Raw genomic sequence first — 14,365 nt, 5'->3', positions numbered from 1 at the left:
GTGAGTCCCAGGAAAGGCGCAAAGCTACAGAGAAACCCTGTCTCGAAAAACCAAAAAAAAAAAAAAAAAAAAAGAAAAAGAAATAAACAAAATTGTACAGAAATGAAAATTATCAACTATAACCATCACAAAAGTATAATATGCCTTTTTTTCCTTAAGGTTTCTAAAAGAGCAAACGCAAAATGGGTTTCATTTTCAGAATGTTTAGACCTTAGGGCACACTGGCTATTAAATATAAAACTGGATGCTATAACCTGAGGTGAGGTCATGAGGGCTGATTCTTTATGAATAGGCTGTGCCTTTAAAGAGGAGGAAGGTTACAGGAGCATGCTTTTTCCTGACACCCGGGAAAGGAAGAGCTGTCAATGTGAGAGGAGATCCATACACCAAATCCAAAAGGCACTGTCCATGTGGTATTTTGAATCAGCCACCCAGACTGAGGCATTAGCCTTTTACAGAAAAGTTAGCCAGCCTCTCCTGTACTCAGGGGAAAAACAAAAACAAAAACAAAACAAAACAAGCAATAGAAGACTGAGAACAGGTTCTCTTAGCAAACAATGGCTCACAAAGCTCATAGCATGATCAAAACTGAATGCATCAGGAAAGGAATATGGCTAGATCTGGATGTGAACACCATATCCTACAGAAGAGAAGAGTGGTAATGTGAAACGAAACCACTGACAGCAGAGTGGAGGCACCGGCAGGAGAATCGTTAGAAGCTCATGGGTTAGCTCTGCTCATGTACACAGTGGTGCACAGTAAGGAAGACTATCTCAAACGAAGGTAGGAAGCAAGGACCAACATCTGAGATTGTCCTGTGATCTCCACATGCATGCCATGACATGTGCACACTCGTGCGCTCTCTCTCTCTCTCTCTCTCTCTCTCTCTCTCTCTCTCTCTCTCTCTCTTTCACACACACACACACACACACACACACACACACACACACACCATACATACACTTACCGAAAGTAATGTACCCAAAGATTAAAATAAGAAATGATTTGAGTTTCAGTATAAGATAAATGACTAATTTATTTTTAAGTCTTCTGGCAAACAGAAAAGGGAAAAAAGAAAGAAACAGCGTGGAATTTTATTTCTTTTCGTTAACAAGGGCGAAATCATAAAAGCAAATGGAAGTTACCCTAAATAGGATTTCCATATCTTACCCAAATGGAGAAAGAAAAAAATTTGTATATCACATTAGTATTCAGACGTATAAAGTTTAAAAATCATGACGGAAAGAGCTGTGGCTTCAAGCCTCACTGAGAAAATATATAATTACATATACTTTGAATTTTCAGACTGTTTTTGAGGCTAAAGAGGAAAATAAACTCATTATTTCTCAAACTCACGTGACACTGAGGAGGGAGAAAAGTTGAGAAGGTTAAGTTTGAAAATAGAACACAAATTGGCAAAATCAGGAGAGAAATGGAGACTGGAGCCAGTGCACAGTATTCTAACGCATACACAAAGTAACGAAACACGCTTGGGGAGAAGCATGCGCGAAATCAATAAGCCAAGAAGAGAGACTGAGGTTTGGGATTGGAAGGCAGGTGTGAGTCCAGAGTTTCCCCGGGGTAAACTAACTGAGAGAGAGCACAAACACAGAGCAGTGCAACTATAATGTGCAGTTCAGCCTCATTAGGATTCTGATGGCTGCTCCCTTCAGTCAGAGGAGCCAGGATTTATGAAGGACAGAGAAACTACATTTGCCAAAGGACAGTTAGGAAAAAGGAATGTTGGTTTCAAGACAGTTTATGATTTAAAGACCAGATGATCATATCAGAAATTTGATACTACTCAAATTTTTATTAGGATACATTGTTATGTCTCAAAAAAGATGACAGAGGCTGGAGATGTGGCTCAGTTAGTTGATAGAGTATTTGCTTAGCAGGCAGGAAGCCCTGGGTTTGATCCCCAGTACTGCTTAAAACCAGGCGTGGTGGCACACACCTGTAATCCAGCACTAGGGAATTGGAGACAGCAGGATCAGAAGTTCAAGGTCATCCTCCACTGCTGTGGATGATTGATTGATAAATAAAATACTGATTGGCCAGTAGCCAGGCAGGAAGTATAGGTAGGACTAGCAGAGAGGAGAATTGAGAGAACAAGAAGGCAGAGAGGAGAGGAGGAGATGCCATCCAGGCAGCATGATGTAAAGGCAGCAGGTAAAGCCACAGAATATGTAGCAACATATAGATTAACAGAAATGGGCTGAGTATAAGAGTAAGAGCTAGAAAATGGTAGGCCTGAGCTAATGGCTGAGCAGTTTAAATAATATAAGCGTCTGTGTGTTTATTTTATAAGTGGGCTACAGGACTGCCAAGGCTTGGTGGAACCCAGAGAGAAAAACTCTAGCTATATTCCACTACACAGTGAATTAAAGGCTTGCTTGGGCTACAGGAGACTGTCTCAAAGAACAGAGGCAATTTGAGAACACTACAAAATGTTCCTATGCCACTTTTGGCACTATAGTTATTGGTTTTAGTCATTTTTTTTTCATTCATCAGTTTGTTACTGATTCCATCCAGTCGGCCAATCTCTGTAAGCTCTTTGGTCTGAGCAAAATGAGGAGCAAAGACGACATTACTCCAGAGCTCATAGTTTTGACGCAGATTCAATCCTCCTCTGCTTTTCCTTGACCTCAAACAAGTGACCTGTAAGTGCTTGGCCTTGTCTTCTCTGTCTTTGAATGGAAATCTGATGGTAGGATGGCAGGAATTCAGTAAAGCAGAATGCTCAAGATGAGCTTCCCTTGCCTGGAACATCAGGACCAGAAGAGCTTTACATTCAGGAGGTTTCTTCACTGTTGTTTTAGATTGGCATATACATAAAGATATGTTTTAGGGGCAGAGTCAATATCTGGACACAGAATTCCTTTATGCTTCACAGGTATATCTTATATACATATTCCAAAAGTAATTTGATTTATTTTAATGTCTACTACACTTATTTATTTACTCATTTATGTATTTATTTACTGCATATATGAGTGGGCATGTACATAACAACATGTGCTATGAAAGTCAGAAGACAGCTTTGGGAGTTGGTTCTCTCTTACTATTTGGGTCCCAGGGGTGGAACTCATGTCATCAGGCTTAGTGGCAAGTACTTCTACTTGCCTAACCATGTTGCCAGCCTAAAGGATATTTTATACAATGTTCTAAATAACTTTTCATGTGAAATACTGACAACATGTCACAGATGAAAGGGTACAAGCCCTACTTCGACTAGACATTAAGTGTTCAAAACACTGCATTCTGGCTGTGACCCAATACATGAAGTCACCCATCTAACTTTCTACTTGTTGTGTCTTGTTGGTGACAAAAATAGGACCCAGGGGACCACCTGCCTTCTATTATTCATTGCTTCTCACTGCTCTCTGAACCTTGAGATATATGTAAAATACTGTCCCACAATTGCCTATGTCAGATCAAGTTCTTAGTCTTGACAATTTCATATATTATCATATCCACCCCCATTTCCTCTCTAGTTCACCACACCAATTCCAGCACAGGCCCCTCTCAACTTTATGTCTGCTCATAGAAACATGGGAAATCTACCAGTGGCTGTAGCATCAATCTTAACAGGTCTTATTAAAATCAAACCTGAAGCCAGGTATTAGGGTTAAAGCTGGGAGATCAGAGAAGCAGAACAAGCCACAGCCACCTCACCTTGCCAATTCCTCAGCTGATCCTGTTTCCTCAGACTGAAAGCCTCTCAGTCCTCATCCAGAATGAATCTCAGCTGAACTGTTGTTGCTCAAAAGCCTAACAGCTTAACCAGGCTCTAGTTCCTTGTCCTCATGCCTTAAATATCTTTCTGCTTCTTGCCATCACTTCTTGGGATTAAAGACGTGAGTCATCATTCCTGGCTGTTTCTAGTGTGGCCTTGAACTCACAGAGATCCGGGCAGATCTCTGCCTCTGGAATGCTAGGATTAAAGGCGTGTGCTACCACTGCCTAACCTCTATGTTTAATATTGTGGCTGTTCTGTTCTCTGACCCTGGATAAGTTTATTAGGGTGCACAATATTTTGGGGAACACAATACCACCACAAGTGGCCACACATTAAAAAAGAAAAGAAAGAAAAAGAGAGGGGGAGGGAGGGAAAGAGAAAGGGAGGGAGGGAAGGAAGAGAGAAGTTGCTGGGGGAGGGACAATCATTTTGGTCAACTGTCAATAACTCCTTTGATAAGCAATGGGGCCCAGCAGCACCTTCCCCTTCTATGCCAGAATTTGGGCTGGATTGTTCTTGTGCAGGTCTTGTGCAGGAAACCACAGCTACTGTGAGTTCATGAGTGCCATGGCCGTGCCCAGTGGTTCCTGCCATGCTAGCAGCTCTGAAGGGTATCCATGCCACAGTACTCATAATTTTCAGGGGCTCAGCCTCACATCAATGCTTAAATAGACAAGGACATCCTTAGGTCCTTCCTTAACAGAAATTGAAGAGAAACTGACACTCACAGAACAAGGCAAGTTTCCAGGTCATGTGATTGGGTATCTGTTACTCCAAGAATCATAAAGTAGGCTGCAGGCAGCACATTTGCCACTGCTTATCCCAATGTCCCTTACAAATGTACCAAAGAAATCTATTTTCTTGTTAAAAAAAATCTCTAGAAAAGATAAAGAACCACCAAAAAATAATAATAAAAGACATCACTGAGGCAGAAATAGAAATAGTGTGTACATATAGTAAGTCTGCCCATTTGAGAACTTACAGTCCTAATGAGTAACAAAATACATTCTAGAAGCCATAGACTCGTCAAACATTGTACAATCTGAGGTGCACCACCTATGACTAGGCCAACCGGGAAACCTCTGCATCTGTAAGCCAGAATCCAGCAAGCCTCACTGTCCCATCACCCTTAGCAGTCAATGAACTACAGCTAGAAGTGAACAATGGTCTTCAAGTAACCATGGAAAATAATTGTAAAATCACTCAGCTCCACGTCATGACCTTGTATTCCTGACTCTGAAATAGCCGAAGAACTCTTTCATTGTAAGAACCATTTTCTAGAGATGTAATTTGCCACCCCCCTTCTCTACCTGCTGTAAGAAAAGCACTCTGAAGAAGAGAAAAAAGTCAGGAAACCTAGGAGCTTTGAACATTTTACATTGTTTTAGCCCATTAAAAAGGGTTCTGTTTCATTTGGAGTTTCCTTTGAGGGATCCCCCTGCCCCACTTGCTACATATCATCTTATTGATAAAATATAGCAAAATACAAGAAGCCTCCAAATGAAGGCTCCATTCTTTATCTGTCTCTTCCTTTGAGTTGCAGCTTACTGCTTTGTGGAGAAAGGAAGTGAGGAGAGTACCATTTCCTCCTGGTGCGGCTCAGGAAGGTTTGATTTTTGACCGGGAGAGAATTTTTAAATTTTCACAACACCTAACTACTAAATTAGGACCTTCTTATTATTAATACTTTTTTGTTTGTTTGTTTTTGTTTTTCGAGACAGGGTTTCTCTGTATAGCTTTGGAGCCTGTCCTGGAACTTACTCTGTAGCCCAGGCTGGCCTCGAACTCACAAAGATCTGCCTGCCTCTGCCTCCCGAGAGCTGGGATTAAAGGCGTGTGCCATAAAATTAATACTTTATTTCAAGCACTTGGAGTAAATAGTTTTACAAAGTGCTTTCTATATTTTCCTGCATTCTTAAGTAATTGCAACATGAAGCATGGTTTACAAGTCCTGACCACCTTAGATCATCACATAAAACACCACTTTTATTGTTACTACAGATCAGGGTAGGAAACATGGCTGTCTATAGTGTGGAATGTTAGGAATATTAGGGTATATAAAGAGGTACTGACCCCAGTGGCTGTCACCAAAGATTTTCTTTAGAAAATTTCCAATGCTATTGTGATTGATTTAGTTTAGTTTAGTTTTGCTTTGAATTTTGCTTTTGGTTTTTTTCCTGAGACTGGAGAACATAATCCCTCCAATATCTCATGGTAGACTTTCTGTAAAATACAAAGCTTTAAATCAAAAGCTAATATTGGGCTCAGCAGAAAAACTATTTTCTATGTAAGCATGGGGACAGGAATTTGGACCCCTCCCCAGAATCCATGTGAAATCCAGAGGCAGTAATATGAATCTGTAATCCCAGGGCTCCTGTATTAGGGATGGAGATGGAGACAATGATCCCTGAAATCTCTTGGGCCAGTGAGCCTCCCACAAGAAATGAGGCAGAAGGTGAAGACTGATGTCCAAAGTTGTCCTCTGACCTTCACATGTTCACTGTTCACACACACACACACACACACACACACACACACACACCACCAGATGTTTTTAAAGCTACAATCACATCTCCAATGAAAGAGCCTCCTTCTCTTTCTCTGTGTCATAAGAGCCATCAGAGTTGGTGTCACTCAAGTAGCTGTCTCTTTTTAATTCAACATGTCACATCTAACCATGTATCAAGGGGGAAGGCTTCATAGGGCCCCAGAGGATAAGACACTCTTGTCCAAGTAGTGGAAGTCATGTCTTTAGAGTATGAAGAGCTTCAAAATTCCAAGAATCATTAACTATGGTAACTTTAGGGTGTTTAAACCACCCTGTGTCCAGGAACTGAGCACTGTGTTTCAAAGCTCTGGCATCTGAAGCCCCCTAAGAACCCTGCACTGGCCCTTCACTAGAGGGGAGTTGGCAGGCTTCCCATGTAAGAACACGTCCATCACTATAAAGCTGTACAGGTACAGAGCACTCCGAGTGTCAGCAGATAGCTCCGAGGCCTACGGCTGAGCTTTCCCCACTCGGGTGTTGATTCATCTACTTGATATTTCCAGTGAAGCATTTGGAAAGTGCTCTGCTTCATGGCTTTCCTTGTTCTGTTACTATATGAACTTCCCAAAACTGCATCTACATTGAGACATGGAATTTGGGGTAACCTATGTTCCCAGGCCATGGTCACTCATGTTTGGCTCTAGAATGGACTACTTTCCTCTTCCAGAAGCTCCCTGGTTGCACCAACCCTCTCAGGGGCAAGAGTGACTCAATCAATCAATAAAAAAATAATCAACCAATTAAAAGGAAAACATAATGCCGAACATGCGAAATTGCTTTGTCTTCAAGCACAAGAAACAGAAGTAAACAGGAAGGAACACCAAACACGTCAAGGAGAAAACTAGGAACATACCAGAGGACGCTTCCAGTCTTTCCAGTCTGCTGATCAGCCAGTCAAGGGAACCAGAAAATTGAGCACAGTTTTTACGATTTCCTCTAATTAGAGCCGCTGCAAAAGAAGAACTCGCATTAATGTGACTTTCAAGTTCAAGGACCAAGGTAAGATTGCACGAGGCATACAATATGGGATGGGGAGAACAAAGCATCTCCCAGTGTCAGTCTAAACCATATGCAAATGCAACTATATTCACATTCACACACACAAACCTGGATATTTTTGAAACTGTCTTGGCATCTTCGGGGGGGACTGAAAACTGCTCTTCTCATTAGAAGGCAAACAATTCCAGAAAGTAACGATTCACACAGGGAGGTGATAATGAAAAGTAGCAGCAACCAGTGCTCTGGAAGTTTCCCCACTTGGATTCTAACATGTATTGCTTTTAATTAGCCACCAGACTGAACTATTTGATCTCTCCCGAGCCCAATTTTCACACCTATACTCCAAAGGAGTTAAGAACACATCAGATTTCCTGAGACAAAATAAAAGGGCATACAGCTAGCAGCTATGATGCTAACAAGTGTGTTGGGAGATGTAACTAAATGAGGCAAGGGAAGAGGACGGCAGGCTGACAACTAATAAAGTTGTAAGTCACTCATGTCTACAGACCTCTCTTCATTTAGAGGTCTCCAATCATACAAAAGACTGAAACAACTTAGAGAAAGCTATTTTAACTTTTCCTAGACTTACAGTTCTCAACTTCTTTAACTAAAGACACTTCTTCACATGAAATTTTGAAATAACAATTATTTCAACAAAGTTTATATACTCAAAAAAATTCAATTTTCCATTTAAAAACTCAGCAGATTCAGTTCTGTGACAGAAAGTCTAGTATTTTTCTTTAACAGAAGTGCTATGCTTAGACCTGTAAGACTGTTCAGAAACAGTGTAAGTGCTTGAAGGTGTAGGTGAGATTTTTGAACAGCATGATATTTAAAGGCAGAAAGATATCCCCAGAGGGACAGTCATTATCCACAGTCTTGCCACACTAGGAAGTAGATTGAAGGAATGGAGAAAAAGGGCTCTTGCCTGCAACCTGCTGCTTAAGAACAAGAGGGTGAAAAGCCTTCAGTTAGACTGCGCAAACCACACTTAAAGATGCCCTTCACATCTCCTTCCAAAGTAAGTCGACGAATAAAGTTGATTCGTGCTCTGACAGTAAAATAGAAAAACACAAAGGACAAGAAGTTTTCTCTCCCTCTGCCTGAAGGGAAACATAGGAGCCTCAGGAACAGGATAAATGGAGTACGTGCAGTGACTGGGGCTGGGGACAGGTGCTTGCCAACTCAAGTTTGATCCTCAAGACCTATATGTGGTGGAAGGAATGAACTGAGTCCTGCAAGTTGTCCCCTGACCTCCACATGTGTACCTTGACATGTCTGTGCCTCCTGCACCTCCAACAGCCTATAACGCGCACAAATAAAAAAATCAATTAATAAGATAAAGTATTTCCCTTCCAAAAGAGAAACAATGGCAGCCATTTCATCATGCCAGTCTTCATCTGATGACCATTCTCTCCTGCAGAGTGCAGGGTAAGTTTAATGTGGGCAGAACATTACAGTATAGGGCACAAGACAACATTCTCTCCTAATGCTAGAAAAACACAATTCCTACGACCTTCACTAACCTCTTCCTTACTGCCTTAATCTCTAAGGCTTTTCATCTTCCACACCTCCTGTTTTCCCTCAGTTAAGAATTGTTGACATCAGGGTACTGGGCCCTGTGAGCAGCCCTGGGAATGCAAGGGAATGTAAAAGGTGAACAGAATACGGGGGCTGGCAAAGTCTCCCTGTGCTGGCTTTTAAGTTCTTTTAAATCTAATATTCTGCCTTATTAAATCTCTTCACAGTGCAGAAGGTACAAGAGAAGTGTCTTCTCCGCTGTACAAATGAATAGCTAGCTGCAAGTGTACATACCAAGAATATCCAGTGCGTAAATAACTGTAATTCATCTCCTGTGCAATAAAAACACTCTAACTAAGCTCTTCAGAAGCAACTGCAAGTTCATGCAACTAATTTTTATCAATGTTGAATAATTTAAAATCTTTAAACTTGTATCTAGTCAGAATGTGAAAGTAAGTATTATTAGTTTTCTCTGTTGGGTGTGTATCTATGTCTATGGGAGGTCTGAGCTATGTCACCCATGCAGGTATGGTACTTGTTGAGCAGCCAAGGCAATTTCTAATTCATCATAATTCTCCCTCCTCAGCCTCCTGAGTGCTGGGGTTCTAAGCATGTGTTACTATACTCAGCCTCACTGTTGGGAACTAGTTTTAAAAATCATTATTATGTGCTGGTGAGATGGCTCAGTGGGTAAAGGTACTTGTTGAATCAGATGATCTGAGTCCATCTGAGGGACTCATAGAGTAAGAAGGAGAGGTCAGAGTTGTCCTCTTACCTCTACATGTGCACTGTGGTACATAAGCTCACATGGATATATACCCACAATAAACAAAATCCTTATTTTATTATACAATTGGATGGCTTGAACAGAAACATACCCCATAGGATCATATATTTGAACACTCAGTCTCCAGCCAGTGATGCAAGGGGAGGAGGTTTAGGAGTGGTGGCCTCGTTGGAGGAAGTACGTCACTGGAGGTGGGCATTGAGAGTTTAAAGACTCATCGTTTATTATTGGGTCTCTCAGCTACACATTTGCAGTTAAGATGTGAGTTCTCACCACCCTGCTCCAGCAGCCTTGCCTGCTGCTTGCTGACATGCCTCCCTGCTGTGACAAACTCTTATTAGCCCTCTGGGACTACAAGCCCAAATAAACTCTTTCTTCTATAAGTTGTCCTGGTCACGGTGTTTTATGACAGCAACAGAGAGGTAACTAACATATACAAGCACTCCATTATCCATTTCTTATTTCTTGTGAGCCTAACTTAAAATAATGTGATTTTCTGGAATCTTTTTGACATAAAAAAAGAAAATGTAATGTGAATTTCATAGAAGCAGTGCTTTGCATTCTGAACACTATTTCTGAGCAATGGATATGGCATTCAGGGTTCTCTTTGTGGTGCTGGATAATTACATCCAGTCCACCATGTCATCATAAGGGCCAGTAGCTGATGCCCAATAATATATTAACAGCAATTGGGGAACACAAGTCCTTAATAAATTGCTTGAGCCCTTCTTCCTTTAAAATAGGCTTCATACTGGATGACTGTATCCATTTGTGGAGTGACGTTAGTTCTCTGAGCACTTTAAGACAGGCTCTGCTAAACAATAATGTCTGAGAGGTTAATATCTCAGACACATTTTCAATTTACTGTATATTCAACTTATGAAGTGCTTATGAAGACGTGTCTAGCATGCCCTGAAGAGCACCTGCAGTATTCTGATATCCTGTCTTCATACTCACATAGCTCTAAATTTTGACTTAAACTTTCCAAGAAGAATGACAGACTCAGAAAATTACCAGTGGATTGAAACCTCAATGTCAGGCCAGGAAACTCTCACTCATCAACCCTACTCAGTCAGCACTGGGGACATGACATATCCCATACACTGTACTAGGTAGGTGCTAGGAAGCGACACAAAGTCAGAAGCCATCTCACTAGTCTCTCACAATCTGCAAATGCACAGCCCACAGGCTCTCCACAACACAGTCAGCAGGGGCTGAGGGGAGGAGAATCTGAAAGGTTTAAGAACATGTAGATTACTAAGCAGACACTTAAAATCCACTAAAAACTGGAGGTGAAGAATTTAAGAGAGTCTTAGAGAAATGGAGACATTGTCCCTGAGGATGAGGGACCTTGGCAACTAGAGTTGCCCAAAGATGCTGGTGTAAAAGAAGCACTCAGGGAATCAGGTGTCCTCTATTGATCATGAGAAGGAAGTGCCACAGTGAGGCTGCCCTGTGTCTGCTCAGTGGGGACACTGAAGTAGCAGAGTGGCTTTAAGGAAAAGAGGTTGGGCTTGTGTTACTAGGTACACACAGCCAAGGCGGGGTTAACAAAGAGCCACCCAGATGAGGGTAGTTCCTGACTCACCACAGGAACTTTAAGACAAACAGGCTCTTCTGGGAAATCCCAATATGCCTACAAGAGAAAGTGGCTCTTAGCTACTGCCGGGCCCCCAAGGATGTCAGCCTTGATCTCCTGCACTGAGTGTACAGCCACATAACCAAGTACCAACAGAGGTCTCCCTCTCTTCACCACCCTCAACAGATCAGGAGCAGCTGTCTGGAGAAAAAACTACTTAAGAAGATGACATCCAGGTCATGTTCAGGCTTACAAACACAGGGCCAAGCCCACACACAGGCAGTGGCTTCTTGGATCTATGGGAACACACCAGGCTCTGTGGCCTTCTTGCTCAACTGCCCAGTCTTCTGAAAATGTTAAGAGTTGGTGTCCTCATGCCAGCAAAATGGCCCAGCAGGAAAAGGCACTTGTTGCCAAGCCAGACTCTTAAGTTTGATCTGAGACCAACTTCTACAAATTGTCCTCCAACTTCCACTTTCAAGCTATAGCATACACACACATGTGTACACACACACAAATAGATAAACAAACAAACAATAAATAAATAAATAATTTAAAAGAATAGAGCCCTATAAATGTATAACCATATTCAGAAAGGTAGATCTCAATGTTGGTAATAAAACAAAGTCCTATTAAACTATGTCTGCGACTGCCATTGCTATTTCATAAAGATGAGACTAGGACAAAATAGTAAAAGAGGGGAAGCAGCATGCCTTTCAATGCAATGCCTTTCCAGGACTGTGGGGAACAAGACAGGAAGTATCTCTGCAGACAAGCATGGGATGGCTCCTATGCTGAGCACTTGGGAAGGCCAGGCACTTGATTTTCATCACTTGCAGCCTCCCCCCCATGTCCTGGCACCCAGGAATCTGCCTCCTAGCAATACTAGGAAATGTTCTGGAGGCACTGAAGTCTCTAGCTACTGTATGCTCTGTGACAGTCAGTATCCATCACTGTGACAAATTCTCTGAGAAAACCATTTGAAAGGAGGCAAGATTAATTCTGTGTCATTAGTTCCAATCCATAATAGGCTGGCTCTACTATTTTTGTGCCTATGACAATATACAAACACAGAAGCAAAAGGGCACGGGAAAGCTGCTCTCCTGGTGGAAGCCAGGAAGCAGAGAAAAAAAAAGAGGGACTGAGACAAGGTATGCTGGCCCAGGACAAATCCCCATTGGCCCACTTTCTCCAAGAGCCTCACCTCATAGCTTCAGCCACCTTAAATGATGTCCTTGTGTTGGTTAATCTTGTCATCTCAGCTGGATCTGGAATTAACTACAAAGCAAGCTGCTGGGGATACCTGTGAGGGACTGTCTTGATCAGGTTATCTGAAGCAAGAATAGTCATCCTAAATGCTGGCATCACGTTCCAGTGGAAGTCCAGATAAATGGGGATTTCCACTTTCCCCATTATCAGAACCAAGAATCTTATGGCATCCAACATACAATGAAGACCAACAGCTTTCTAGGGATCCTTCAGACTCTCAAGTGTGAGACAGCTGTTGTTGGACAACCCATCCTGTATTATGTGAACTAATCTAAAAATCTTCTTTTAATATACACTCATTCAATTGGGTCTCCTACTCTAGAACACCTGTTCCTAATAGACCATCAAATTATAACTCCATTGGATTAATACACTGATTAGTTCAGAGCCCCCATTGTCCAATCAGATCCCAAAAGCCCCACCTAAAACACTGAACTGGGAACTAAGCCTTGACCTCCCCAACTCTTCAAGGATTCAGAGACTGATCACTTCTGCTAAACAATAAAGAGCAGCATCCTACTCTGTTTGTTTTCTGCTTCAAATCCTCAGCAAATGAGTATTCATAGTTTGCCAAAGAGCCATGTCCCAGACATCTTTAGAAAGCCATGCTGGCTTGTCTGCACCCCACAGATTAATTATGTGGATGTCAGAAAAGATATATGAAAAAGGGCCACAGTAATGCTCCTCCAATTCCAAGTACAAATGTCTGTGACATCCTGATGTCTTCCTGACGGTGGCTCATAAATCCACCTTTATCAATCTCTACCTAAGACCCAGCCTCACTAAGTCCATGTCAAGCACCAAATTGTTATAGATTACCACCCTGCCTGCCTTCTGTGTTTGCTCTCCACATGACAAGCATCCAAAGAAAACTGAGCAGCAAGAGCAGGAAGTGGCTCATTCTCTCCTTAGCTCTAGGAGAGAATCTAATGTCCAGCTATTTGGGTTTTGTTTTTATTTTGTGCTTGTTTTATTTTTAGAGTGTGTGTGTGTGTGTGTGTGTGTGTGTGTGTGTGTGTGTGTGTGTACACCCGTGTGTGCATGTGCACACACTGGGTGTAGGACCCAGGACCTTATACAGGCTACACAAGCATATTACCCATAAGGTATGTCTTTGAATCCTGTCTACCTCTTTGGAAGAATCAGGGAGGGGGAGTCATAAATTTGAAGTTGGTATTTATAGTACATCTTTTGAAAGCTAAGGAAAATGAGCTACATAGGAATGTGACATAGAAATGTATTACAGAACTCTAATGACTGTGACAGAACCAAAACTCTTCTAAACTGAAGTATGAGCTCACATGGGCTTACAGTCTGGAGTCAATGAAAATGCCGGAAGGTGGCTTTTAAATCTCTGAAACTCAAAATCTAATCTATGTTTTCACTCCTTAAATTTTTTCTGGTTGTTAAATCAGTGGTCACCAGAACAACAGTAAGAACGAAAATAGGTCCAGTCTAAAACCCATGCCAGGAGAGTAAGCCCATCCCTGACACTGCCTGGAGCACCAGGAACTACAGGCTGGATGACCCAGAGACCTAGGATAGAACCAAACTTGACTGGACAAAAAATAAAATGTCCATGTACTGATGCCTAACAATACTCTGCTATACTCAGAGATTGGTGCCTAGCCCAATTGTCATCAGAGAGGCTTCATCAGTGACTGATGGAAACAGATGTAGACCCACAGCCAAACATTAGTTGGAGTTCCAGAAATCCTGCAGAAGAGGAGGAGAAAGGATTGTAGGAGACAGAGGGGTCAAGGACACCACAAGAAAACCCACAGAATCAACTAATCTGGTATCATTGGGGTTTACAGAGAGTGAAGCAACAACCAGAGAGGCTGCATGGGACTGACCTAGGCCCTATGCATATATGTGACAGTTTTGTAGCTTGGTCTTCATGTGGGACTCCTAACAGTG

At 42.0% G+C, this 14,365-nt stretch overlaps 1 protein-coding gene across 1 annotated transcript in view; it reads right to left on the bottom strand.

The window, feature by feature from the left end:
- The window catches only part of Ryr2 (ryanodine receptor 2), a 415,387-nt gene that overhangs the window by 259,287 nt on the left and 141,735 nt on the right, over window positions 1–14,365 (bottom strand). The window contains exon 16 of the mRNA XM_059263016.1: window positions 7,144–7,239. Coding sequence (XP_059118999.1) covers window positions 7,144–7,239 — 96 coding nt within the window. The remainder of the gene's footprint in view (window positions 1–7,143; window positions 7,240–14,365) is intronic.

This window comes from Peromyscus eremicus, chromosome 5 (genome assembly GCF_949786415.1).
Source record: "Peromyscus eremicus chromosome 5, PerEre_H2_v1, whole genome shotgun sequence".
Taxonomy (NCBI): domain Eukaryota; kingdom Metazoa; phylum Chordata; class Mammalia; order Rodentia; family Cricetidae; genus Peromyscus; species Peromyscus eremicus.
This window is presented reverse-complemented; position numbering and strand designations above follow the sequence as displayed.